The sequence below is a fragment of the Oncorhynchus mykiss genome, chromosome 19 (genome assembly GCF_057628025.1).
Source record: "Oncorhynchus mykiss isolate SJ-2025 chromosome 19, ASM5762802v1, whole genome shotgun sequence".
In the NCBI taxonomy this organism is placed as follows: domain Eukaryota; kingdom Metazoa; phylum Chordata; class Actinopteri; order Salmoniformes; family Salmonidae; genus Oncorhynchus; species Oncorhynchus mykiss.
This window is the reverse complement of record NC_143040.1, coordinates 24798419-24822408: the sequence shown is the minus strand read 5'-3', so window position 1 is coordinate 24822408 and position 23990 is coordinate 24798419. Positions and strand designations below refer to the sequence as shown.

Here is a 23990-nt window from a genome sequence, read left to right as displayed (position 1 = left end):
CTGGGTTCCTCCTAATGCAAGACAATGCTAGACCTCATGTGGCTGGAGTGTGTCAGCAGTTCCTGCAAGAGGAAGGCATTGATGCTATGGACTGGCCCGCCCGTTCCCCAGACCTGAATCCAATTGAGCACATCTGGGACATCATGTCTCGCTCCATCCACCAACGCCACGTTGCACCACAGACTGTCCAGGAGTTGGCGGATGCTTTAGTCCAGGTCTGGGAGGAGATCCCTCAGGAGACCATATGCCACCTCATCAGGAGCATGCCCAGGCGTTGTAGGGAGGTCATACAGGCACGTGGAGGCCACACACACTACTGAGCCTCATTTGGACTTGTTTTAAGGACATTACATCAAAGTTGGATCAGCCTGTAGTGTGGTTTTCCACTTTAATTTTGAGTGTGACTCCAAATCCAGACCTCCATGGGTTGATAAATTTGATTTCCATTGATCATTTTTGTGTGATTTTGTTGTCAGCACATTCAACTATGTAAAGAAAAAAGTATTCAATAAGAATATTTCATTCATTCAGATCTAGGATGTGTTATTTTAGTGTTCCCTTTATTTTTTTGAGCAATGTATATTTTACTTGTCACGTATCGTTTTGTGCGATAAAAGTACTTAACGTTGAAGTAATGTGAGCATATGGCTATTTTGTTGAAATGAAATCCAAAATTGACACTGCTGACTTGATTTTTTATTTGTATTTTTAGGGACTGAGTTTCCCTTATCTCAGTCGAACCAAAACATACTTCATTCTTAAATCAACACATATGCAATTGTTTTAATAATAAACTCCAATGGCTCCATATTGTTAGGTACTTATATCACAGTATTAGAGATGGGCTTGACTGTGGTTAACAGTTTATAATATCATGTAATGTTTCTGTGTGTACAGCAGAGTTTATTATATAAACCTTTACACTTTTCTGCACAATCTTTTTTTGCAGTCTGCAGTCGAAGAAGACCTGCTGATATCCAGTGTTACTGGTGGGAGAGAGTGGACCTCTGAAGAGGCTGATCACAAACCCTGGCTCCGGATCAGGATCCTGGACCAGGAGCCTTCACTCTTCCTTTCTGAGTCGGAACCAGGACCCAAACGTGAGGTTAAGAGACTCCACCACCACACAGAACACAACCAGTGGACAGGTGGACTGAACAACCTCAGTCCTGGTGGTCATCAGAGAGACAGAGGCTCCAGTCAGGGATCCAGTCTGCAGCCCAGACCCTTCTCTTCACAGTCTCAGTGCAGGGATGGAGTAGGGCCTGGGGCTGATAGAGATAGGAACAGGAGGGTCTATGATACAAACGCCACAGTATCCATGATGAACAGAGCAGGTCACACTGGGCTTCAGCTTTCACAGAGAGTGGTGGTAGACCCCCCTGGCAGTAGTCGATCAGGAAGTCTGTCTCCTTCAGGTTCTCGTCTAATGCCTGGTGACTGGGTTCATAGAAGGCCTGGACCTGGGTCTAGCCTTCCTCAGCTGCCTCGTGGTAACCCCACGAATGCAGACAGGGTCAGGATGAGCGGTCACCATGAGAGGTACCTAGCCTATAACATAGCACACAACAACACCCAAACAATGGCTAGAGGTCAAGGAGGTAGCTCTAAATTGGCTCCTGCTTCCACCTCATCTGGTGTCATTGGGTCACAACGTGGGAGGCCGAGCATTAAGACGGACGCAGACAAGCCGTACGCCTGCCCCACATGTGGGAAGCGCTTCGCTCATGCAAACTATGTGAAGCAGCACCAGACTGTTCACACCAAGGAGAGGCCATTTATGTGCAAGCTGTGTTACAAGAGCTTCTCCTTCCAGAGTAACCTTATCAAACATAGAAGTGTTCACAATGGGGAGAAATCATAGTAGTGTGGCTTGAGATGTACACAGGATATCTGGGAACCATTATTTAGCTGACATGGTTATCATGTGAAGTGTCTTGGGGTTAGAGGGTTTTTTGGATTACTAAATCCTTCAGCGCTGTTCAATGTCAGTCTTGGAGGGCCAAAACCCTTCTGGTCTTCATCTTTTCCTAATAAGGGACTAATTCAGACCTAGGACACCAGGCGAGTGCAATTAACTACCAGGATTGAACAATAGTTTGTTTTGTACAAAGAAATACAGTGGGGCAAAAAAGTATTTAGTCAGCCACCAATTGTGCAAGTTCTCCCACTTAAAAGGATGAGAGGCCTGTAATTTTCATCATAGGTACTCTTCAACTATGACAGACAAAATGAGAAAAAAAATCCAGAAAATCACATTGTAGGATTTTTTATGAATTTATTTGCAAATTATGGTGGAAAATAAGTATTTGGTCACCTACAAACAAGCAAGATTTCTGGCTCTCACAGACCTGTAACTTCTTATTTAAGGGGCTCCTCTGTCCTCCACTCGTTACCTGTATTAATGGCACCTGTTTGAACTTGTTATCAGTAAAGAAGACACCTGTCCACAACCTCAAACAGTCACACTCCAAACTCCACTATGGCCAAGACCCAAGAGCTGTCAAAGGACACCAGAAACAAAATTGTAGACCTGCACCAGGCTGGGAAGACTGAATCTGCAATAAGTAAGCAGCTTGGTTTGAAGAAATCAACTGTGGGAGCAATTATTAGGAAATGGAAGACATACAAGACCACTGATAATCTCCCTCGATCTGGGGCTCCACGCAAGATCTCACCCCGTGGGGTCAAAATGATCACAAGAACGGTGAGCAAAAATCCCAGAACCACACGGGGGGACCTAGTGAATGACCTGCAGAGAGCTGGGACCAAAGTAACAAAGCCTACCATCAGTAACACACTACACCGCCAGGGACTCAAATCCTGCAGTGCCAGACGTGTCCCCCTGCTTAAGCCAGTACATGTCCAGGCCCGTCTGAAGTTTGCTAGAGAGCATTTGGATGATCCAGAAGAAGATTGGGAGAATGTCATATGGTCAGATGAAACTAAAATAGAACTTTTTGGTAAAAACTCAACTCGTTGTGTTTGGACGACAAAGAATGCTGAGTTGCATCCAAAGAACACCATACCTACTTAGAAACATGGGGGTGGAAACATCATGCTTTGGGGCTGTTTTTCTGCAAAGGGACCAGGACGACTGATCCGTGTAAAGGAAAGAATGAATGGGGCCATGTATTGTGAGAGTTTGAGTGAAAACCTCCTTCCATCAGCAAGGGCATTGAAGATGAAACGTGGCTAGGTCTTTCAGCATGACAATGATCCCAAACACACCGCCCGGGCAATGAAGGAGTGGCTTCGTAAGAAGCATTTCAAGGTCCTGGAGTGGCCTAGCCAGTCTCCAGATCTCAACCCCATAACAAAATCTTTAGAGGGAGTTGAAAGTCCGTGTTGCCCAGCAACAGCCCCAAAACATCACTGCTCTAGAGGAGATCTGCATGGAGGAATGGGCCAAAATACCAGCAACAGTGTGTGAAAACCTTGTGAAGAATTACAGAAAACGTTTGACCTCTGTCATTGCCAACAAAGGGTATATAACAAAGTATTGAGATAAACTTTTGTTATTGACCAAATACTTATTTTCCACCATAATTTGCAAATAAATTCATAAAAAATCCTACAATGTGATGTTCTGGATTTTTTTTCTCATTTTGTCTGTCATAGTTGAAGTGTACCTATGATGAAAATTACAGGCCTCTCATCTTTTTAAGTGGGAGAACTTGCACAATTGGTGGCTGACTAAATACATTTTTGCCCCACTGTAGGTGAGCAAATCTGTTAATGAATGAGAAATCATGTTATCCTTTCATGTATTGATTTTGTATTTGCTTGTTTATCATTTAGAATTAAAATTCAACTTAGTCTCCTTGGCATCCTTCGAACCTATAAGTGTCTATCCTTGCCACCGATTGGATCTAGCCAACCATTCTCTTTAGGTCATTCACGGTAATTGTTCTATACAAGTCTGCTCTGAGCATGAAAGATACTGATCATGGCCTTTTCTCAATTGGTTTTGAGCAAATCCTGTGTCCTCTCTCCTCCGGCCTCCTTTTTAATAAGTTCAAAGGTAATCGAGGAGAGGTAATGTGGACGAAAATGCGCTTGAATGAAATGAGACTGCTTCTCCGTATTCGCGGATCATGAGGCAAATAATGTTTAGGGCTGGATCCCAAAATAAATGTGTAAAGTGATAATTAAGTTAGTTGTGCAAGATAAAACATAAGTAGCACATTTGTTTTTAAACATCTGCATGCTTTTCTCCACCAACAAAACAAAAGCTGATTCAAAGGTTGCATGGTAGATTTCAAAAAGACTATCAAGGAGGGGAGGACACTTCCTTCCGACTACTAACGAATTCATATGTCCTCGACCACTTATCCTAGGACGTAAGGCGCACCCGGGTGGATGGTGGTTGGAAGGGCGCGCTTGTTTGAAATGGAAAAGCGTTGCGTAGCTTTGATAAAGAATAACATCAAGACGAAGCAGCTGCTTTATAAGTGGGATACACTGTTGAGCGCTACATCCCGAGGGGTTCGTGCTGATTGTCCGGAGATTGTGACAGCCGGTTAAATGGTGTCCCTTGACAAGGCACAAGGCAAGAACAACATCTATGTCAGAAGAAGTGCAGTATTATCATAAGGAGACGTAGGAGGAGGAATGGAGGGAAAAAGAGAGACAGAGGAGGTCTAAGAGAGAGAGGGAGGAATACGGTGAGCTTGAGTCGGTTAAAAATGGCAGAAAAAAGGGATGGTTTGTTAAAGAAGAATTGTAGAAAGTGTAAGCAGAGAGCTGAAGACAGGAGGAGAAATGAGGTCAAAGTATCAGAGGTGGTAGGTGTGGTGAAGTACTCTGAGCCCGAGGCTTGCACTTAGGGTCAGGATAGATAAAGATGAGTCTGTTACAGTAGGAGTGAAGTTTTTGGGAAAAGTGGACCCTTGCCTTTTGGCTGATCCATTTGCCGTTTCAGGGTGGGTGAAAATAGAGTTGGGTGCTGTGGAATCGATGAGGGTAACCAGAAGTGGTCTTGTGATAATTGTTTGTGTTTCTGCTGGTCAGAGGGAGAAGGCGCTCCAAGTTAAACAAATGGGGGCAAGAAATGAATTGAATTGTTTTGCTCTCAAGAAAAGGGCACCATTGAAAGGAGTGATTACTGGGGTAGCAATAAATGTAAAAGTTGACCAACTGAAGGGGAAGATGCCCAGACAGGGTGGCTTGAGTGATGAAACAGAAGAGTCATTGTCTGTTCTTTTGAGTTTTGATGTTGTCTTTAGCCGACAAAGTGATGTTAGGATATATAAGCTATCCTGTACAAGCTTTTGTGCCGAATACATTACGTTGTTACAGGTGTCAAGCTTATGGGCATGTGGCAGCAGTGTGTAGGAGGGAGGATCCTAGGTGTGAGAAGTGTGCAGAAGGGCATGAGACAAAGGAATGTGTAGCATTGGGGAAAGTAGTGGTATGTGTTAATTGTAGCGGTGCCCATCAAATCAAACTTTATTTGCCACATGCGCCAAATACAACAGAGGTAGACTTTACCGTGAAATGCTGACTTATAAGCCCTTAAGCAACAGTGCAGTTCAAGAAGAAGAAAATATTTACCAAGTAGGCTAAAATCAGATCAGAAATGTCCCGTGCGAGAGAGGCAGGTTGAGGTTTCCAAGGTTAGAGTGGGGGGTCCTGAGAGCAGTGGTGTGAATAGTGGATCTGTACCAGTACAGAAGAATAAACCAACAAGTGATATGTTTCAGTAATATGTTGTTGTTTTTTTGCATTTATAGCAATGATTATCAGCTGTACTGCAGGGATGGAACGTAAGTCTCAAATTCAGGTTGTGGTGGCAGCTGCAGAGAGGTAGTTGTGTGTGCGAGATTTGACATCAGAAGAGTTACAGGGTGTGTTAAGTGGTGGTGTCCCATCCTTTCATTTTTCTATTGTGTTATTGACTGTACGTTTGTTTATCCCATGTGTAACTCAGTGTTGTTGTTTTTGTCGAACTGTATAAGTGAGTTGTCCTCCAGTCTAGTAGGTGGCGGCAATGCAACATGTATTTGATGCCAACCGTGGTTAAACCTCAAAGAAGAAGACCACTTATCGGTTTCCGGTTCACGGACGATACTTTTTTTTCTCCCTCAAATGCGGGAAGGCCCATGAATAGGTTTGATGTGTAACGTAATAAACAATACCGTATTTCAAAGAACAGCGCGCATAGACTTTTTATTTATCCGCCAACCAATAACATCTGTGTAAACAATGACCAATAACAATTTCCACGTTGCATTTGTGTTGATATTTAGACTTTTATTAACATCCTGGAACTCAAAACTGCACATCACTCCATGTAGAATTTAAATCGCGTTGGAGTCCGAACTTACTTGATGTTATCTAGGTAACGTTGGCTAACTGTATGGATTTTCACACTCAAATAGCCTCCATCATGGAGCTGCTACCGAATTCAGCCGTGGCTGAGATCTGTAAATTCGTAGACGACGACTATGCAGTGTTTAGTTTGGAAATAACTCAAAGCCAGAAAGAAAACATGATTGCGGCGGAAACTACAGCTACTGGAAATGAAGGTGGCACGAGAGCGCGTCCTCGCCAGTCGTCCCAGTAGAGTCAAGATCGTCGACCGATACAGATGAATGACAAGAGGTACATTTTTCAGAAGGCCGATGCCGTGGGTCATGTCTAGAAGGCATGTCATGCCGCTAATGTCAAAAGTTTCGTCAGTGAGACTTTTGAAATTTCAGCTAATACTTTTCCTAACATTAACCTAATTATTATAGTAACCTGCTACGTTAAGTATCCAAAGCTGCTTAAAGTCCTCTAACCTGATACGAAAAGTGACTTCTGACATTAGCTGCATCCTACCTAGTCAAAATCGACGCTACGTGGACAGTACATTATTGAACCACCTCCTTTCCCCCCAATAACCTTTTTAGGTGAAGGACATCTCACTTGAGGCTACAGGAGCTTTGTGAAGCCAGCGCGACACAGCATGTGGAGAGATGACCAACCCATATCTATAGATGAGGGTTGTGGAACCTCAACCTAGCATGTTATCGTGATAGAGGTTGGTGTCATAGTGTAACATAGAAAATTATTGTACATCAAATGTGGCTTGTTTATTTCAAAAAGGCTCCCCTCAGCTATTAATTTTCTTACGTGTTCATCCTTATTTATCAGCCATAGGGGTACTTGTGAGACTTCCCAGTGACATTGTCATCCAATTCAAATCATGTACAGATAATAACCTCTCGTGTCAATCTGCAGAGGCTGCAGGTCCTGGGTTCAAGCAGGAGAGGACTGAAGGTGAGGACCTAAGACACAACAGAGACATTGACTAGAGCAGCGGCTGGAGTGATGCCCCCTGTAGCCATGGAGGACCTCCCCACCGTCACCATGCCCCAGACCAGGACCCAGCACAACGTCAGTGGAACGGCGAACACCGTCCTCATGTCAGAGACGTACACCAAGACTTTAACTGTAACACAAAGGCTCTTACACACCAGATCTTCCCACAAATCAGACCCAGAGAGGCTGGGTCTGATCCTGGCTCAGAGTATTTACAGGTATTTCAGCAGAGCCAGAGGACAGTTAATTCCTGTGGGGATAGTGATGCATTAGACATTGGCAGCCATTATCCATCTTGTTCTTATGCTACAGAGATGGACCCTGGCAACATATCCTTGGGTTTAGACACAGACTGATCTGTCTAGAGGGAATTGGAACCTGTACAGTAGTAGTGTATACTCTGAAGGGTGCCTAGATAGGAAAGGGCAGGGAAGGCGACATTCCTCCTACATGGAATGCAGAGATTTCTTAGATTACAGGGAAAGTTTAGAGACAAATCCAAATATTCACAACCCACTCCCCTTTCCACATGCTCAGGGACTGCGACCCAGTTTCCTCATCGATGGGGCGTTCCGATTCAAACGTCCTTTTCGATCAGGTATTGAACTCAAGGGCCAAATCACGGGGAGGGGGAGCCACATCAGGCAATAGTAAAGAGAAACGGTTCCTCTGCATGTTCTGTAACAAAGGCTTTGGCTGCCTCCAGAAGGTGGAGTTCCACCAGAGGGTCCACACAGGGGAGAATCCCTTCAGCTGTACCCAGTGTGATAAGAGATTCTCCCGCCAGGACCACTTGAAGAGGCACCAGAGGGTGGATTCTCCCGACATCACCAGCTGAACATGAGCCTGAAGGTCCACAGGGGAGAGAAGCCTGTACACACTGCAGGAAGATGTTCTTAGAGAAGAGCTACCTAAGGACACACCAGCAGAAAACAATCCCACTCTAGAACATAGAAAGAAACCATTCCACTCGATAGCTTCTGATGTTTAGGTCAAACCCTGCATTAAAGACAATGAATTGTGATTGTTGTCAGCAGAAAACATCCACAGATGCATTTGGAATTACGAGAGTAAAAGATTTCAGTGTTGAATATTCCTGAGTAAAATATTGCATCCAGACACTGTGTGATATATAAGACAAACAGTGCCTTCAGAAAGTATTCACACCCCTTGACTTTTTCCACGTTTTGTTGTGTTACAGCCTGAATTTAAAATAGATTAAATATATTGTTTTTCACTGGCCTACATGCAATATAATGTTAAATAATGTTAAAGTGAATTATGTTTTTAGATTTATTTTTTTACAAATAATAAATAAATGAAAAGCTGAAATGTCTTGAGTCAAGTATTCAACCCCTTTGTTATGGCAAGCCTATATACTTTTGGGAGTAAAAATGTGCTTAACAAGTCACATAAGTTGCATGGACTCACTCTGTGTACAATAATAGTGTTTAACATGATTTTTGAATGACTATCTTATCTCTGTACGCCACACATGTAATTATCTGTAAGGTCCCTCAGATTGAGCAGTGAATATCAAACATAGAATCAACCACAAAGACCAGGGAGGATTTTCAATGCCTTGCAAAGATTGGTTAAAAATTTAGAAGACATTGGATATCCCTTTGAGCATAGTGAAGTTATTAATTACACTTTGGATGTTGTATTAATACAAAGAGACAGGCGTCCTTCCTTACTCAGTTGCCGGAGAGGAAGGAAACTGCTCAGGGATTTCACTATGAGGCCAATGGTGACTTTAAAAAAGAGTTTAATGGCTGTGATAGGAGAAAATTGAGGATGGATCAACAACATTGTAGTTACTCCACAATACTAGTCTAATTGACAGAGTGAAAAGAAGGAAGACTACAGAATAAAACATATTCCACAATATGCATCCTGTTTGCAACACGGCCTACTACCAAAACCTGCGGGCTCTCCTTCACTGCAGCCAACGTCAGTAAAACACTTAAACGTGTTAAACCTCGCAAGGCTGCAAGCCCAGACGGCATCCCCAGCCGCGTCCTCAGAGCATGCGCAGACCAGCGGGCTGGTGTGTTTACGGACATATTCAATCAATCCTTATCCCAGTCTGCTGTTCCCACATGCTTCAAGAGGGCCACCATTGTTCCTGTTCCCAAGAAAGCTACAGTAACTGAGCTAAATAACTATTGCCCCGTAGCACTCACTTCCGTAATCATGAAGTGCTTTGAGAGACTAGTCAAGGACCATATCACCTCCACCCTACCTGACACCCTAGACCCACTCCAATTTGCTTACCGCCCCAATAGGTCCACAGACGACACAATCGCAATTACACTGCACACTGCCCTAACCCATCTGGACAAGAGGAATTCCTATGTAAGAATGCTGTTAATTGACTACAGCTCAGCATTTAACACCATAGTACCCTCCAAACTCGTCATTAAGCTCGAGACCCTGTCCTGTGCAACTGGGTCCTGGACTTCCTGACGGCCCGCCCCCAGGTGGTGAGGGTAGGTAACAACATCTCCACCCCGCTGATCCACAACACTGGGGCCCCACAAGGGTGCTTTCTCAGCACTCTCCTGTACTCCCTGTTCACCCACGACTGCGTGGCCATGCACACCTCCAACTCAATCATCAAGTTTGCAGACGACACTACAGTGGTACGCTTGATTACCAATAATGACGAGATGGCCTACAGGGAGGAGGTGAGGGCCCATGGAGTGTGGTGTCTGGAAAATAACCTCACACTCAATGTCAACAAAACAAAGGAGATGATTGTGGACTTCAGGAAACAGAAGAGGGAGCAGCCCCCTATCCACATTGACGGGACAGTAGTGGAGAGGGTGGAAAGTTTTAAGTTCCTTGGCATACACATAACGGACAAACTGAAATGGTCCACCCACACAGACAGCGTGGTGAAGAAGGCGAAGCAGCGCCTATTAAACCTCAGGAGGCTGAAGAAATTTGGCTTGTCACCAAAAACACTCACAAACTTTTACAGATGCACAATCGAGAGCATCCTGTCAGGCTGTATCACCGCCTGGTACGGCAACTGCTCCGCCCATAACCGTAAGGCTCTCCAGAGGGTAGTGAGGTCTGCACAACGCATCACCGGGGGAAAACTACCTGCCCCCCAGGACACCTACACCACCCGATTTCACAGGAAGGCCAAAAAGATCATCAAGGACAACAACCACCCGAGCCACTGCCTGTTCACCCCGCTATCATCCAGAAGGCGAGGTCAGTACAGGTGCATCAAAGCGGGGACCGAGAGACTGAAAAACAGCTTCTATCTCAAGGCCATCAGACTGTTAAACAGTCATCACTAACATTGAGTGGCTGCTGCCAACATACTGACTCAACTCTAGCCACTTTAATAATGGACAAATTGAGGTAATACATGTATCACTAGCCACTTTAAACAATGCCACTTTATATAATGTTTACCCTACATTACTCATCGCATATGTATATACTGTACTCTATACCATCTACTGCATGTTGCCTATGCCGTTCGGCCATCACTCATTCATATATTTTTATGCACATATTCTTATTCATTCCTTTATACTTGTGTGTGTATAAGGTAGTTGTTGTGAAATTGTTAGGTTAGAATACTTGTTAGAAATTACTGCATGGTCGGAACTAGAAGCACAAGCATTTCGTTACACTAGCATTAACATCTGTTAACCATGTGTATGTGATAAATAAAATTTGATTTGATTTGATTTTAACAAGGCGCTGAAGTAATACTGCAAAACATTTTGCAAAGCAATTTACTTTTTGTCCTGAATACAAAATCATATGTTTGGGGAAAATACAATATATTACTGAGTACTGTACCATTTCAATTCATCCCAAAGGTTTTCGATGGGGTTGAGGTTAGGGCTCTGTGCAGGCCAGTCAAGTTCTTCCACACTGATCTCGAAAAACAATTTCTGTATGGACTTTGCTTTGTGCACAGGGGCGTTGTCATGCTGAAACAGGAAAGGGCCTTCTTCAAACTGTTGCCACAAACTTGGAAGCACAGAATCGTCTAGAATGTCATTGTATGCTGTAGCGTTAAGATTTCACTTCACTGGAACTAGGGGGCCCCAGACCATTATTCCTCCTCCACCAAATTTTACAGTTGGCACTATGCATTGGGGCAGGTGGCAAGCTTTACACCTCTCCAGCCGACACTTGGCATTGCGCATGGTGATCTTAGGCTTGTGTGCAGCTGTTCGGCCATGGAAACCCATTTCATGAAGCTCTCGACGAACAGTTATTGTGCTGACGTTGCTTCCAGAAACAGTTTGGAACTCAGTACTGAGTGTTGCAACCAAGGACAGATCATCGGCGTCCCGTTCTGTGAGCTTGTGTGGCCTACCGCTTCGCGGCTGAGTTGTTGCTCCTAAACGTTTCCACTTCACAATAACAGCACTTACAGTTGACCGGGGAAGCTCTAGCAGGGCAGAAATTTGACAAACTGACTTGTTGGAAAGGTGGCATCTTCTGACGGTGCCCCGTTGAAAGTCACTGATCTCTTCAGTAAAGGCCAATCTACAGTGAATGTTTGCTTGTCCATGATTCCATGGCTGTATGCTCAATTTTATACACCTGTCAGAAATGGGTTTAGCTGAAATAGCCAAATCAGCTAAACCCAAGTGATACATTCGACACTGTTGACAATGATGTCTTTCTGGACAGACTGGAGAGGTGGGTTAGCCTCTCCGATCCAGTTCTATATTGGTTTAGGACCTATTTAATCAGTCAATATTTTTTTTGTCACCCTTAGTGAACATAACTTAGTGGCATAGTGAACATAACTTGTGGCATACCACAAGGTTTGATTTTGGGTCGGGTACTGTTCAGTTTATATATGTTATCAGAAAGCACATGAAACACAACAACAATACACAACTTTACATTTCTGTGACACCGGAGGATTTTAGCTCCACGGATAAATGATTATACTGTGTTAGTGATGTAAATACTTGGATGACACAACTTCCTCCAGCTAAATCAAGACAAGACGAGGTACTTATTGTTGGAGCTAAAGCACAGAGAGAACCTGGTCACACTTTTTAATTCAATAAAGATTAAACACCAGGTAAAAAAACATAGGTGTTATTTTAGATTCGGAACTCAATTTTGAATCACACATTAGGAATGTGACCAAAATAACTTTTTACAACCTGAGGAACATTGCCATGGTGGGGCTGTTTCTCTCTCAGGCTGATACAGAGAGACTCATTTACGCTTTTATTATAAGCAGGCTTGACTACTGTAATGCTCTCCTGTCTGGTCTACCCAAGAAAGCCATTGGTCAACTGCAAAACATACAGAATGCTGCAGCATGAGTACTGGCCAAGACCAGACGGAGAGCACACATTACACCGGTTTTAAGGTCTCTGCACAGGCTGCCTGTGAGTTTTATAATTAATTTTAAGATTCTTCTCTTGGTTTTTAAATCAATCCATGATTGTGCACCCCAATACATGTCAGACATGCTTTTAAATGATGTACCCATTATGTACCCAGTAAGCAGGTTACTTTCTAAGTGTAATCCATTACAGTTACTAATTATCTGTAACGTAACTTTTGGATTACCTAAACTCAGTAACGTAATCTGATTACATTCAGTTACTTTTATACTACTTTCCCCTTAAGATGCTTTAGAATACGACAAAAATGTATGTTACCAATTGAACCACATCTATTGCAGGATAAATCAATTTTAAAGTTTACATAGCTGGCCATATATTGATGTTACATTTTACCTTATGGGTTGGTTATGTAGGCTTCTTCTAACCCATCGCTTTCTACTACATATAATAATACAATTAAATTAGACTTTGGTTTTTAATGTAAAGATATATAAAAATTCCAGTCATTACAATAGATGTTATACCCCTTGATGTCCAGGAATAGGACTTGGAAATATGGAAGTATAGATTAGCCAAATTGTTTTACCTGAGCATAACCCCAAAACGAAGGCCTTATTAGCCAGCCTACTCTGTTGTTTATGATTTTGTTGTCATGGAGGACTGATTGGGCTCATTGATTCGAGTTGAAAAATTAAAAGCTGCGCTCATGGAATGGCATGCTTTGAGCACTACTGAAAAGTGCTATTTACATGTGAAAAATTAACGCCATATGCTGCATTTGCTATAGGCCTATTGTTTACCTTTTTTGTTGGTGACACTTTGATATCTTTATAATACGCAGCTGTTTAAAGGGCAAATCCACAGATGAAATAATAACAAAATGGACACCCCGCCTCTGTTTTGGTAAAAAGCTGAGGGATGGGGCTGGAGAAATGTAACCACTGTCAAATTAATAGACAGAGCTATGGATGCAAGGACCGACCATCCATGATATCAAAATGATTGTTTTAACCATGTTATGAGGCTATACAGTGTTTGTTTACAAACATTGGAGAAAAACAAGCTTATATTTTGGGTTCTAATAAAGTGTGACAGTTGAACTAAGTTCGAGACATTTTACAAGTTATATTCTTCAAGAACCAATGGATATATAAGTCCCAAAATGGATGTAGCAATTACAGATTGTCCCTTTTCAGTCTATGAAAAGTGTGCAAGTTTGAACATGTGTCCATTAAGCCTATGGATTTTTAAAAAATGTATCAGCATGAATTAAAAGCCCCTCTTTTATTCCATAGGCTGGAATCCGCACTGTGCTGCTGTTGCAAGAGCACATTTTTCACTGGCTGTCCACTGGTTTCAAAAACAATGATTGATAGGCAGCGTAAACTTCTTGAACTCAACCATTATTGGGTTCAAATACACATTTAGATTTGCGAACAGCCATCCACAACAACCACAATCCGTAAGGCGCAAATAGCTAAAAGAGAGTGCAGCATTGTGATTCACATCAATGCGCTGTGTAGATATCAATAATAAGTGATATCCGTATCGCCGTAGAGTACACCACTGCTGTCATCCTTACCTCCAAGTATTTATTGAAGTTGGATAATCTTTGGATGACAACAGCAGTCGTACCATTGGAAGACATAGCTTGGACTGTTGCCTACAAAAGCCTATTCTTGTTCTTCACCAAATGATGACACACATTTGATATCTCAAAGTGCTGTACAGAAACCCAGCCTAAAATCCCAAACAGGTGGAGATTATAACAGAACATGGCGAAGATGTTCAAATGTTCATAGATGACCAGCAGGGTGAAATAATAATAATCACAGTGGTTGTCGAGGGTGAAACAGGTCAGCACCTCAGGAGTAAATGTCAGTTGGCTTTTCATAGCCGATCATTCATAGTATCTCTGCCGCTCCTGCTGTCTCTAGAGAGTTGAAAAGAGCAGGTCTGGGACAGGTAGCATGTCCCGTGAACAGGTCAGGGTTCCATAGCCGCAGGCAGAACAGTTGAAACTGGAGTAGCAGCATGGCCAGGTGGACTGGGGACAGCAAGGAGTCATCAGGCCAGGTAGTCCTGAGGCATGGTCCTAGGGCTCAGGTCCTCCGAGAGAAAGAAAGAAAGAATGAGAGAAAGAGAGAATTAGAGAGAGCATACTTAAATTCACACAGGACACCGGAAAAGACAGGAGAAATACTAAAGATATAACAGACTGACCCTAGCCCCCCCCCCCCCCGACACATAAACTACTGCAGCATAAATACTGGCGGCTGAGACAGGAGGGGTCGGGAGGCACTATGGCCCCATCTGACGATACCGCCGGATAGGGCCAAACAAGAAGGATATAACTCCACCCACTTTGCCAAAGCACAGCCCCCACACCACTAGAGGGATATCTTCAACCACCAACTTACCATCCTGAGACAAGGCCGAGGATAGCCCACAAAGATCTCCGCCACGGCACAACCCAAGGGGGGGAGCCAACCCAGACAGGATGATCACATCAGTGACTCAACCCACTCAAGTGACACACCCCTCCTAGGGATGGCATGAAAGAGCACCAGTAAGCCAGTGACTCAGCCCCTGTAATAGGGTTAGAGGCAGAGAATCCCAGTGGAAAGAGGGTAACCGGTCAGGCCGAGACAGCAAGGGCGGTTCGTTGCTCCAGAGCCTTTCCGTTCACCTTCACACTCCTGAGCCAGACTACACTCAATCATATGACCCACTGAAGAGATGAGTCTTCAATAAACACTTAAAAGGTTGAGACCGAGTTTGCGTCTCTCACATGGGTAGACAGACCATTCCATAAAAATTGAACTCTATAGGAGAAAGCCCTGCCTCCAGCTGTTTGCTTAGAACTTCTAGGGACAATTAGGAGGCCTGCGTCTTGTGACCGTAGCGTACGTGTAGGTATGTACGGCAGGACCAAATCAGAAAGATAGGTAGGAGCAAGCCCATGTAATGCTTTGTAGGTTAGCAGTAAAACCTTGAAACCAGCCCTTGCCTTAACAGGAAGCCAGTGTAGGGAGGCTAGCACTGGAGTAATATTATCACATTTTTTGGTTCTAGTCAGGATTCTAGCATCCGTATTTAGCACTAGCTGAAGGTTGTTTAGTGCTTTATCAGGGTAGCCGGAAAGTAGAGCATTGCAGTAGTCTAACCTAGAAGTAACAAAAGCATGGATTAATTGATATATTCGTCAAAAGAGAGATCAGGGTCCAGAGTAACGCCTAGGTCCTTCACAGTTTTATTTGAGACGACTGTACAACCATTAAGATTAATTGTCAGATTCAACAGAAGATCTCTTTGTTTCTTGGGACCTAGAACAAGCATCTCTGTTTTGTCCAAGTTTAAAAGTAGAACGTTTGCAGCCATCCACTTCCTTATGTCTGAAACACAGGCTTCTAGCGAGGGCAAATTTGAAATGTCATCCGCATAGCAGTGAAAGTTAACATTATGTTTTCAAATTACATCCCCAAGAGGTAAAATATATAGTGAAAACAATAGTGGTCCTAAAACGGAACCTTGAGGAACACCAAAATTTATAGTCGATTTCTCAGAGGACAAACCATTCACAGAGACAAACTGATATCTTTCCGACAGATAAGATCTAAACCAGGCCAGAACATGTCCGTGTAGACCAATTTGGGTTTCCAATCTTTCCAAAAGAATGTGGTGATTGATGGTATCAAAAGCAGCACTAAGGTCTAGGAGCACGAGGACAGATGCAGAGCCTCGGTCTGATGCCATTAAAAGGTAATTTACCACCTTCACAAGTGCAGTCTCAGTGCTATGATGGGTCTAAAACCAGACTGAAGCATTTCATATACATTGTTTGTCTTCAGGGAGGCAGTGAGTTGCTGCGCAACAGCTTTTTCAAAATTTCTTTAGCGGAATGGAAGATTCGATATAGGCCAATAGTTTTTTCTGGGTCAAGCTTTGGCTTTTTCAAGAGAGGCTTTATTACTGCCACTTTTAGTGAGTTTGGTACACATCCGGTGGATAGAGAGCCGTTTATTATGTTCAACATAGGAGGGCCAAGCACAGGAAGCAGCTCTTTCAGTAGTTTAGTTGGAATAGGGTCCAGTATGCAGCTTGAAGGTTTAGAGGCCATGATTATTTTCATCATTGTGTCAAGAGATATAGTACTAAAACACTTGAGTGTCTCTCTTGATGCTATGTCCTGGCAGAGTTGTGCAGACTCAGGACAACTGAGCTTTGAAGGAATACGCAGATTTAAAGAGGAGTCTGTAATTTGCTTTCTAATCATGATCTTTTCCTCAAAGAAGTTCATGAATTTATTACTGCTGAAGTGAAAGCCCTCACTTGGGGAATACTGCTTTTTAGTTAGCTTTGCGACAGTATCAAAAATAATTTTCCTAAATTAAGTTGGAAAAATAGGATGATCGAGCAGCAGTGAGGGCTCTTCGATACTGCACGATACTGTCTTTTCAAGCTAGTCGGAAGACATCCAGTTTGGTGTGGCACCATTTCCGGTCCAATTTTCTGGAAGCCTGCTTCAGAGCTCGGGTATTATCTGTATACCAGGGAGCTAGTTTCTTATGAGAAATGTTTTTAGTTTTTAGGGGTGCAACTGCATCTAGGGTATTGCGCAAGGTTAAATTGAGTTCCTTAGGTGGTTAACTGATTTTTGTCCTCTGACGTCCTTGGGTAGGCAGAGGGAGTCTGGAAGGGCATCAAGGAATCTTTGTGTTGTCTATGAATTTATAGCATGACTTTTGATGCTCCTTGGTTGGGGTCTGAGCAGATTATTTGTTGCAATTCCAAACGTAATAAAATGGTGGTCTGATAATCCTGGACTATGAGGAAAAACATTAAGATCCACAACATTTATTCCATGGGACAAAACTAGGTCCAGAGTATGACTGTGACAGTGAGTAGGTCCAGGGATATGTTGGACAAAACCCACTGAGTCGACGATGGCTCCGAAAGCCTTTTGGAGTGGGTCTGTGGACTTTTCCATGTGAATATTAAAGTCACCAAAAATGTGAATATTATCTGCTATGACTACAAGGCCCGATAGGAATTCAGGGAACTCAATGAGGAACGCTGTATATGGCCCAGGAGGCCTGTAAACAGTAGCTATAAAAAGTGATTGAGTAGGCTGCATAGATTTCATGACTAGAAGCTCAAAAGACGAAAACGTTGTTTATTTTTTTGTAAATTGAAATTTGCTTTCGTAAATGTTAGCAACACCTCCGCCTTTGCGGGATGCACGGGGGATATGGTCACTAGTGTAACCAAGAGGTGAGGCCTCATTTAACACAGTCAATTCATCAGGAATGGAGGAGGTCTTTATCCTAGTGAGATTGCTAAGGCGAACATCGCCATGTTTAGTTTTGCCCAACCTAGGTCGAGGCACAGACACCGTCTCAATGGGGATAGCTGAGCTGACTACACTGACTGTGCTAGTGGCAGACTCCACTAAGCTGGCAGGCTGGCTAACAGCCTGCTGCCTGGCCTGCACCCTATTTTAATATTTTCTACATTGTAGAATAATAGTGAAGACATCAAAACTATGAAATAATACATGGAATCATGTAGTAACCAAAAAAAGTGTTCAACAAATCAAAATATATTTTAGATTTGAGATTCTTCAAGAGTGTATAAAGCTGTCAAGGCAAAGGGTGGCCACTTTGAAGAATCTAAAATCTATTTTGATTTGTTTCACACTTTTTTTTGCTTAAAACATGATTCCATGTGTTATTTCATAGGTTTGATGTATTCAATATTATTCTACAATGCAAAAAAAAAGAAAACCCCTGGAAAGAGTAGGTGTCCAAACTTTTGACTGGTACTGTCTGTCTGTATATTTACTTAATCTATGGCAAGAACTGAAACTGGTTTTCTAGCAATGATCAACAACTAATTTAACAGCTCTTGAAACATTTGAAAAGTATAAATGGGCAAATATTGCACAATCCAGGTGAGGAAATCTCGTAGAGACCCAGAGACCCCGAAATACTCAGTTGTAATCACTGCCAAAGGTGCTTCAACAAAGTATTGACTCGGGGGTGTGAATACTTACGTAAACTACAGTGCCTTGCGAAAGTATTCGGCCCCCTTGAACTTTGCGACCTTTTGCCACATTTCAGGCTTCAAACATAAAGATATAAAACTGTATTTTTTTTGTGAAGAATCAACAACAAGTGGGACACAATCATGAAGTGGAACGACATTTATTGGATATTTCAAACTTTTTTAACAAATCAAAAACTGAAAAATTGGGCGTGCAAAATTATTCAGCCCCCTTAAGTTAATACTTTGTAGCGCCACCTTTTGCGGCGATTACAGCTGTAAGTCGCTTGGGGTATGTCTCTATCAGTTTTGCACATCGAGAGACTGACATTTTTTCCCATTCCTCCTTGCAAAACAGCTCGAGCTCAGTGAGGTTGGATGGAGAGCATTTGTGAACAGCAGTTTTCAGATCTTTCCACAGATTCTCGATTGGATTCAGGTCTGGACTTTGACTTGGCCATTCTAACACCTGGATATGTTTATTTTTGAACCATTCCATTGTAGATTTTGCTTTATGTTTTGGATCATTGTCTTGTTGGAAGACAAATCTCCGTCCCAGTCTCAGGTCTTTTGCAGACTCCATCAGGTTTTCTTCCAGAATGGTCCTGTATTTGGCTCCATCCATCTTCCCGTCAATTTTAACCATCTTCCCTGTCCCTGCTGAACAAAAGCAGGCCCAAACCATGATACTGCCACCACCATGTTTGACAGTGGGGATGGTGTGTTCAGGGTGTTGCTTTTACGCCAAACATAACGTTTTGCATTGTTGCCAAAAGGTTCAATTTTGGTTTCATCTGACCAGAGCACCTTCTTCCACATGTTTGGTGTGTCTCCCAGGTGGCTTGTGGCAAACTTTAAACGACACTTTTTATGAATATCTTTAAGAAATGGCTTTCTTCTTGCCACTCTTCCATAAAGGCCAGATTTGTGCAATATACAACTGATTGTTGTCCTATGGACAGAGTCTCCCACCTCAGCTGTAGATCTCTGCAGTTCATCCAGAGTGATCATGGGCCTCTTGGCTGCATCTCTGATCAGTCTTCTCCTTGTATGAGCTGAAAGTTTAGAGGGACGGCCAGGTCTTGGTAGATTTGCAGTGGTCTGATACTCCTTCCATTTCAATATTATCGCTTGCACAGTGCTCCTTGGGATGTTTAAAGCTTGGGAAATCTTTTTGTATCCAAATCCGGCTTTAAACTTCTTCACAACAGTATCTCGGACCTGCCTGGTGTTCCTTGTTCTTCATGATGCTCTCTGCGTTTTTAACGGACCTCTGAGACTATCACAGTGCAGGTGCATTTATACGGAGACTTGATTACAAACAGGTGGATTGTATTTATCATCATTAGTCATTTAGGTCAACATTGGATCATTCAGAGATCCTCACTGATCTTCTGGAGAGAGTTTGCTGCACTGAAAGTAAAGGGGCTGAATAATTTTGCACGCCCAATTTTTCAGTTTTTGATTTGTTAAAAAAGTTTGAAATATCCAATAAATGTCGTTCCACTTCATGATTGTGTCCCACTTGTTGTTGATTCTTCACAAAAAAATACAGTTTTATATCTTTATGTTTGAAGCCTGAAATGTGGCAAAAGGTCGCAAAGTTCAAGGGGGCCGAATACTTTCGCAAGGCACTGTATATATTTCATTTTCAATACATTTACAAAAATGTCTAAAAACATGTTTTCACTTTATCATTATGGGGTAGAGTGTGTGGATGAGAGAGAAAAAATCTATTGAATCCATTTTGAATTCAGACTAACAACAAAATGTAAAATAAGTCAAGGTTTTGAGTACTTTCTGAAGGCACTGTATAAGCCTAAACGGCTGTTACATATTGTGTTTGTACTAAATAGGCTATATGATATTAACAAAGGCCTATTTCATTACTTCCATTCAACTGCTTCATTTTTTTTCCCCAAGACACCTTTAATGAGAAAATGTATGCAGTTCATGAAGTTCATCCAGATATTTATGGTGCGTTTAAAACGTGTTTATGTTCAATAGAATGAAAAGTTACATTTTGTGGTTAAGACTTGATTGAGACTCTTTAGTATACATCACATCTGATCTCACCCTGTTCTACATACACCCGACAGAGCTTTATAACCAATACATACTTACTAAATATAGCTACACATACCCACACACAAACAAACACCTACTGTACACGTCAAAATAGTTGTCAGGTTTGTCCGTTGATGACTTTTGACTTATCATAGCTGACTTATTTACCCACAACATCATATTTATGTACACCATGATGGGTTTATCAACAATTAAGTAATTCTGTAACTACAGTATAGGACTCAAACGTAGTGGGGATGGGTAAATACTTCGGGGCCAAACATTAGAAAAAGAAGAAGTTCAAGGTTAAGTTTAAGCATCAGCCAATTAAAATCATTGATGTAGTGGCACGTGATCAAAAGCTACATGTTAGCTTTTCCCATTGCATAACCTTGTACATTTAGCCCTATGATAACCTCACCAGGTGGCCTTTACTATTTCCTGTAACAAATTCCGTATCAGCCCATTCAAATCATCAACGTAGTTGTACGTGTTCCTACACTTGTTCACGGAAGCGTCCTTCAGAGAATTAAGAGAAGTACAACGGCACATACTGATAATCAATGCAACTACATCAAGTGTCTTTAACTGACTGGTCAAATTGCGCTCTGTGTAGAGTGCCTAGCTCCATGCAGTTGTCGCAGATTGTGACAAGGTTTCGAATCGCACGTTTTTTTCACCCCCTTTTGAAATGTAGAATTAAATGTATTGTGTGTTGAAGGTACGAAGCCAACAGCTTGAAAATTAAAATTAAGAATTAATTTAATAAGGAGCTACCTCTTTCTTAAGTCTTGTAGACAAACACACTGTAAAAATGCTTCACCAGTGAAGAGTGACAAACTTTGTCCCTTTAGGTTGATACTGGTGTTTTATAGTCAGTTAACGATAGTGCCTTAATTTATGTTTTCTTGACATGAAGATGTGTGTAATGTTGAACCTTTTCCAGAGTATTCTAAAATAAATGTTATCAAAGCGAGGGTACCAGATTTACAGAAAAGGTCAAGTGTTACCATAGTGAGAAAAGTTATTGGACCTGTCACATGTATCGCAATAAAAGTATTGAACTTCAAAGTTGAGTGTAAGACCATTTTGTTAAAATTAAATATAAAATTGACTCTATGTTGTTTGACTTGGTTATTTTTGTATCACTGCAGGAACTGAGTTTCCCTTATCTCAGTCGAACCAAAACATACTTAATTCTTGAATCAATACATATGGAACGCTTTTTTAATAACCTCCAATGGCTCCATATTGTTCACAGTGTTAGAGATGGGCTTGACTGAGGTTAATATTTTATGATAAAATGTCATGTTTCTGTGTGTACAGCAAAGAGCTTCTTATTTAAAACGCTATGCTTTTCTGTTCAATTTGTGTTTATAGTCTGCGCTTGCTGACGGGAGAGACTTGACCTCTGAGGTGGCTGGTCACAAACCCTGGCCCCGGGTCAGAACCCTGGATCAGGAGCTGTCGCGCTTCCTTCCCAAGTCGGAACCAGGACCCAACCATGAAGGAAAGAGACTCCACCACCACACAGAACACAACCGGTGGACAGGTGGACTGAACAACCTCAGTTCTGGTGGTCATCAGAGAGACAGAGGCTCCAGTTAGGGATCCAGTCTGCAGCCCAGACCCCTCTCTTCAGTCTCAGTGCAGGGATGAAGCAGGGCTTGGGGCTGATAGAGATAGACCTTCCTGTTCCTATGATACAAACGTCACAGTATCCATAATGAACATAGTAGGTCACCCTGGGCTTCAGCCTTCACAGAGAGTGGTGGGAGATCCCCCTGGTGGTAGTCTATCAGCAAGTCCTTCTTCTCCTTCAGGATCTTGTTTAATGCCTAGTGAATGGGTTTATAAAAGGTCTGTGTCTAGACTTCCTCAGTTACCTCATGGTTACCCCACCAATACAGACAGGGTCAGGATGGGTGTTCACCACAAGAGGTGCCTATAACTTGCTCTCTAAGCAGATTCTCTCCCACTGGATCTCCCTGGCATAGCGCAGCAAGGGTTAACTACTGTAGCGCTGCACGCCCCAACTCCACCAGGGCCCTGGCAGCGTCTTGGCTGTTGTTTAAAGGGTTGACTGTAGGAGATATTTGTGCTGTGGCGAGTTGGGCATCACCACACACTTTTGTGAGATTTTATCGCTTGGATGTCACTGCTCCCAGTTTAGCCCACAACGTGCATACTGCGGGGACAGGGGACTGACTGAAAGGGAAGGTAACGTTATGACTATAACTACTGTTCCCTGAAGGAGGGAAACGAGATACGACACCCATTTGGCCCCGCACCGCCCGTTACTGGGCTCGTTGAAGACCAGTATTAAATTGAAGGAATGGATCGAACTTCACGCTTTTCACCTGTGGAAGGCGGGGCTTCCAGCGAAGCGTAGATTTCTTTGGCCTTCATTGGATTTTAGATCCTTCAACCATAGTATGTTATACCTCGTTTCCCTCCTTCAGGGAACAGTAGTTATAAAGTTACATTAAGAGTACAGTTGAAGTCGGAAATTTACATACACTTAGGTTGGAGTGTTTAAAACTTGTTTTTCAACCACTCCACAAATTTCTTGTTAACAAGCTATAGTAATTTTTCCAACAATTGTTTACAGGCAGATTATTTCACTTATAATTTGCTGTCACAATTCCAGTGGGTCAGAAGTTTACATACACCAAGTTGACCGTGCCTTTAAACAGCTTGGAAAATTCTTTAGAAGCTTTAGAAGAAAATGGCTTTAGAAGCTTCTCACATCATTTGAGTCAATTGGAGGTGTACCTGTGGATGTATTTCAAGGTCTACCTTCAAACTCAGTGCCTCTTTGATTGACATTATGGGAAAATCTAAAGAAATCAGCGAAGACCTCAGAAAAATAATTGTAGACCTCCACAAGTCTAGTTCATCCTTGGGAGCAATTTCCAAATGTGATGAAAGAAATAAAAGCTGAAATAAATCATTCTCTCTACTATTATTCTGTCATTTCACATTCTTAAAATAAAGTAGTGATCCTAACTGACCTAAAACAGATAATTTTTTACTAGGATTAAATGTCAGGAATATGAATAACTGAGTTTAAATATATTTTGCTAAGGTGTATGTAAACTTCCGACTTCAACTGGATATGCAATTCTGTTAGGTCCTATTTTCCAAACCCGCTACGGAGCTTTAGGTGCCAAGGATAAGGACATGTTGCAGCAGTGTGTAGAAAGGAAATCCCAT

General features: G+C 42.4%; 1 protein-coding gene and 1 non-coding gene across 3 annotated transcripts in view; both read left to right on the top strand.

The window, feature by feature from the left end:
- LOC110498528 (uncharacterized) overlaps positions 1–3830 on the top strand; it is a 33255-nt gene extending 29425 nt beyond the window's left edge. Inside the window, exon 7 of one of the 2 annotated variants that reach the window (XM_090210495.1) lies at positions 950–3830. In XM_090210495.1, the coding sequence (XP_090066621.1) occupies positions 950–1864 (915 nt within the window). In that variant the 3' untranslated portion in view covers positions 1865–3830. The remainder of the gene's footprint in view (positions 1–949) is intronic. The other variant, XM_090210496.1, reaches the window with a different exon arrangement.
- Positions 3831–6035: 2205 nt separating this feature from the next.
- On the top strand, positions 6036–8640 carry LOC110498549 (uncharacterized). Its single transcript, XR_016488844.1, has 3 exons — positions 6036–6606; positions 6897–7027; positions 7228–8640. It is a non-coding gene; the product is annotated as an uncharacterized LOC110498549 (transcript).
- Positions 8641–23990: the final 15350 nt, after the last annotated feature.